Genomic DNA, 5,034 nt, shown 5'->3' on the forward strand with positions numbered 1-5,034 from the left:
CCCAATCCCTTGCTCGAAAGAAGGCTCCTCACCAAAAGCCATTCCTATGGTCAAAAGTGGAAAATTTTTGTTTGGATTCAATCTCTTTGGAAAGTGGGTTTTATGAGAAAATTGAATGGCGAAATTAAAGAAAATGATGAGATAAATTTCTTTGGTCATAAATTGTTACGGAGAAGGAAGCAACACCCATTATAAATCAAATTACTCTAAACTAATCTTTTGTTACGAGGAATTCATGAGAAAACTAGGTCAGGTAATAAATGGCCTTGCAAGAAAAATGGGAAAGATAGGATCTCATAGGTTGTTAGGGAGAAAAGAGCAACACCTATTTATAAATCAAATTATTCTAAACTAGTCTTCTATTACGAGGAATTCAAAAGAAAATAAGGTCAGATAATAAATGGCCTTGCAAGAAAAATGATAAAAGATAGGATCTTTCCTATCAAAAAGGAGAATTCTCGGGGTCTTGCATGAATTACTTGTGTAGAGAAAACACTGTGAGGGACATGTCTGGTGCACTTGATTTATGTACAGTGAACCATAAAGGACTTTGAAGGAAAATCCAAGAATCCATTAATAGTCCAACAGCTGACGACCATTTTAAGGGATAGAGATATAGCTCATGGGGCAATTTTATGGGATTTCCTTCCTACTTATCACCACTTCATAGGGAACCAATGAAAGGTGATGAAAGCCAATCGTACCATAGAATAAATTATTATTTTTGAATAATAGAAAAATAGGGGCTTTGTTATAATTAAATAATGAAATTAGCGTGTGCATGTAAATCGCACGATTTTAGCACGCAAGTTTAATAAATTTTTATCTTTTTTAGTGAATGAGAATTTTTATCACACAATGAAAGATGATAAAACTAGTAGTAACATAGAAGAAATTATGATTTATTAAGTTATAAAAACAATAGGGGTTTTGTTATAATTAAGCAATGATATTAGCGCGCGCACGTCAATTGCACGGTTTTAGCACGCAAGTTTAATAAATTTTTATTTATTTTTCAGTTAAATGGTGTTCTTTAATGTTTCAAATGTCAATTTCTCGCACACATGAAAGCGTGTCCACATTTTACCGGGGTAGATTAAATTTTTCTAGCATCTCCTGTTATGAGTGATTTAAAGATAAGCCTTGCTCAGATATTAAATGGCCTTGCGAGAAAAAAGAGAAGATATTCTCTTTCTTACAGAAAAAGACAAGTCCCCAAATCCTGCATGAATGACTTGTGTAGGAAAAACACTGAGAGGGAAGACCGTGGTGCAGATGTACAGCACAACAGGTCGTTGAAACAAAGCCCATGAATCAATTATTCATTAAATAATCAATTACCTCCTTATATTAAGAGGAAGAGGTATAACTCATGGGCAGTTCGCAGGATCTCCTTCCTATTTATTACCACTTCATAGGAAACCTAACCTCCCATATATGAAGGCATTGACACTTGTTTGGCATCCTCATCAAAGCCTCATCCATCCCCCTCTCTTTCCATTTGTATAAAATGGGAAGAAAGTGGTGACAAGTGAAGTGAATACTAGAAAGGGTTCTCTCGTGTCTTGGGTCTCTCTGCCTTCCTCGCATAAGAAAAAGGCAGAGAGCGTTTGTACATAGAAGACTCCATCTTCAGCTTCAGCTTCAGCTTCGACCTCATTATCTCATAGGCAAGAGAGAGATGGGAAAGGGACGAGCACCATGTTGCGACAAGAACAAAGTGAAGAGAGGTCCATGGAGTCCAGCCGAGGACGCGAGGCTCATCTCTTTCATCCAGAAGTATGGCCATGAAAACTGGCGTGCTCTTCCTAAACAAGCAGGTTGACTCTCTCTCTCCCTCTCTCCTCTCTCTCTCTCACTAAGCAACATAATAATTTGTCTTTGTTTTTATGTTAATGATGGATTTTGCCGAGAATAGCTTCCCAGTTTCAAATCATTGCTCAGCCACAATGATGTAATCAAATTCTGAGTTTTTTCGATTAATTAGATTTCCATTTATTGAAGTTTTTTTTTCCATAACAATACAAGGTCTCTTTAATTTCGGGATATTATCTAAAGAAATTATCATTTTGGGTGTTACTAGTCTCATTAAAACAGCCTGAGTCTATAACCAGCTGTAGGATTGAACATTTGAAGTTTCGCATGATCAGCGTGTCACCCGAGGAAGGCTGGTTTGAGACGCATCTGCCAACTTAAGGTTTCATCTTTGTGGGTCCATCTTTTACTCTCTTTTTAAAGACTAATCAACTATATACAAACCGTTCAACCAAAAAAAAATTAGAAAAGAAAAATGGGGGGTTTTTTTTATTGGGCCTGATTCCTCCCAACGCAAGTCTTTGAAATTTGATACCCACGTTATTGAAATTAAAAAGAATAAGAAGAAGAAGAGACCTGTTTATGAGTGTTATCTATTGTTGGAGAACCTCAATCCTCTGGCGCTGCCCTGCATATATGAGAGGAGTTCGAGACTGTACATGCAGGGGAAGCCATGCAGTTCTTTTAAGGACCCCTTGCCCCCCGTGCAATTCGCACCAGTTCTCCAGGCTTCTTCTTCCCATCAAGAGTCTTCCAGATTCTTCAGAAATTTGTGTTGTTAGCTCAGAGTATAGCATCTTCTCTTATCACAATTCTTTTCTTTGTTTCTTTCTTCTTCTTCTTTTTCCTTTTTTTTAAGGGGTGGTGGGGAGTCTATTTTTGCTACATCGGATGGAATGGTACTCGCACATCAGGATGAGATTAGCAAAGATTATTCAGGAACCGACAAACGCTTATCATCAGCTGACAATAGGTGTCTTTATTACATTGGTCTTCCCACTTGGTCTTTAGTTTTATGGGGAAATTAGCAAATGGTCCTTTGCTTACCTACCTAAGTACCGCAGATTCATTTAGTAACCGGGATTTTTTTTCCTTAAGTAGAATAGCAGTTCTCCAAAAAATTAAAAAGGGGGAAGAACAGTGTTAACTTTGAATAGAATGAACCTTCATGTACTTCGCCAATTGCTATCAGGATATGACTTAGTACCATAAACAACGGGGGCGTTCTAGAATCGCTTTGAAAAGCATGCCCTGCGTTATCGCTATAAAGAAAATGTACTCGTTTTTGAAATGTTGGCGTGAACGAAGAGTAAAGGTGATGCAATATAATAAGCTTAAAAGATTTGATATGAGGAAAATTAACCAGCCATTTTATCTCCCTATGACCGCAACAAGCCATTGCGGATGTTAAACTAGTTTCCTGAGATGTATTTTACGTGTCATGAAAGTTTATAGAGATATACTGTAGAGACGGTAAGAGTGTTCAAGCCAACTTAAATTTGTCTCGTTTTGAGACATAATTTCTTATGTTGGATGTATCAGGACTGATGCGATGCGGGAAAAGTTGTCGACTGAGGTGGATTAACTACTTGCGGCCGGACGTGAAGCGTGGGAACTTCACCAAAGAGGAAGAGGACACCATCCTTCAATTACACCACTTAATGGGAAACAAGTAATCATCAAATTATGCATTTATAATCTCATTAATAATTAGATTAGGTACAGCTTAATTTTTTTGATGTATAATCTCATTTGTGAATGATTGATTGGGCAGATGGTCTAAAATTGCGTCACATTTGCCTGGAAGGACTGACAATGAGATCAAGAATGTGTGGAACACTCATTTGAAGAAGCGTTTGGCCAGTAAGGGCCTTGGCCAGTCGAAGCACGAATCCTCCATTAGCTCCTCGTCCTCGTATTCCTCTGCGTCTTCGCTCGTGTCCGGTGCCTCGGCTGAGAGGGATGCGCAGGTGGACCTTGAACGTTCGACGGGTCAAGGTCCTCTGGATGAGAAATCTTGTGGTCAGGAAGGCATGGTGCCCCTGCCTCTCCCCAATGAAGCTGAAGAAGTCCAAGAGAAATCAGCCAAACGTATGCCTGATAACAAGGACTCGAAAGATCGGTCGTCGACCTTTTCTGGCTCCAATGAACCGGCTCATCTGAAGGACTCTGAAGAGCAGATGGATTCATTCTTCAGCTTCAGCAGCCCTTATGATGCGCGCAGCGCATTGGAGCCAGAGGAAGTGAACAAACCGGATACTAACAGTAATGGGTTGGGCAACTTCATGATCGACATCCCATTCGAGTGCGATGTTGAATTTTGGAACATGTTAGATAGCTTGGAACCGTTCTCAGTCCACAAAGCCGACGTCGGACAGGACGGCCTGAGGCCTGGAGAAAGGCTTCCTGCGGAGGGCGAGGACCTGAGTTGGTTGCGGTACTTGGAGGACGAGCTCGGGCTCGAGGCAACAAAGGAAAGAGGAGACCAAGACAATTCAAGAACCAGCTCTATCACCACAGGGCCATCGGAAATTAAGGCATGGGGTCAAGGTTAGGAATAGAATTTGGAAGCAGCAGCAAAAGCGACGCTTTCGGTGTCAACAATTTGACCTCGGTCAAATGCGCAGCTAGGACACACAGTGTTTAGATCCGTGTCCTTTTCAAAAGTTGGTGGAGAGCAGCGAGGTCAACAATTTGACAAAACGCTATCTACTCTGCTATTCAAAATATTGATGTGTAAAGGCTTTGTCTTTGTCTTCCGGCTTGTAGAGCCTGATTTACATGTTCAACGAGAAGCATGTTGCAGTTGCTCCATCACCTAACTCATTTAATCATTATTAGTCCTGTCCCATCGCTGGTTGGTGAGAAACTCCTCGTGTTCCCACCTTTTTGAAACTTGCCTTGGCCAAAATGGAATTAAAAGAAGGAAGCGCTGCCTCCGATTTTTTCTGGTCGAGAGTCATCGTGACGAAGCACTAATTCAGTCGCGACTTTTAGTGACGGATCGATGGCACGGAAAATTCAGAGATGGCTGCTCGAACGCGCTCGCGCATTCATGCATCCAGAGTCGAGTGAGAAAAAAGAGGGGAGGAAATGGAGGGAACCGGATCGGGTCGCTCCCCGACCTCATTCAAAGTCAGGAGTACAAAAATTCAGAATTTTCGCATGCATGTAGGACGAGCACGAGAACGGAGACTCGGTATGGTTGAAATGGTTGAC

The 5,034-nt window shown here is 40.8% G+C and overlaps 1 protein-coding gene across 2 annotated transcripts; it reads left to right on the forward strand.

Moving 5' to 3' along the window:
- Positions 1-1,381: 1,381 nt before the first annotated feature.
- On the forward strand, positions 1,382-4,652 carry LOC104451020 (transcription factor MYB10). Of its 2 annotated transcripts, none has more exons than XM_010065764.3 (3): positions 1,382-1,820; positions 3,358-3,487; positions 3,590-4,652. In XM_010065764.3, exons 1-3 carry the CDS (start codon positions 1,682-1,684, stop codon positions 4,368-4,370), a joined length of 1,050 nt encoding a protein of 349 aa, XP_010064066.2. In that variant the 5' UTR covers positions 1,382-1,681; the 3' UTR covers positions 4,371-4,652. The 2 variants fall into 2 exon arrangements, with proteins under 2 accessions (XP_010064066.2, XP_039171006.1); XM_039315072.1 differs by lacking the exon at positions 1,382-1,820 and adding an exon at positions 2,492-2,603.
- Positions 4,653-5,034: the final 382 nt, after the last annotated feature.

Source organism: Eucalyptus grandis, chromosome 6 (assembly GCF_016545825.1).
Source record: "Eucalyptus grandis isolate ANBG69807.140 chromosome 6, ASM1654582v1, whole genome shotgun sequence".
NCBI lineage: Eukaryota > Viridiplantae > Streptophyta > Magnoliopsida > Myrtales > Myrtaceae > Eucalyptus > Eucalyptus grandis.

Bases quoted from the DNA above. Each gene is read 5' to 3' on its own strand.
- LOC104451020 (XM_010065764.3), top strand. From the start codon at position 1,682: ATGGGAAAGGGACGAGCACCATGTTGCGACAAGAACAAAGTGAAGAGA. The intron at 1,821-3,357 runs GTTGACTCTCTC...TGGATGTATCAG, and splicing joins TGCTCTTCCTAAACAAGCAG to GACTGATGCGATGCGGGAAA. The intron at 3,488-3,589 runs GTAATCATCAAA...TTGATTGGGCAG, and splicing joins CACCACTTAATGGGAAACAA to ATGGTCTAAAATTGCGTCAC.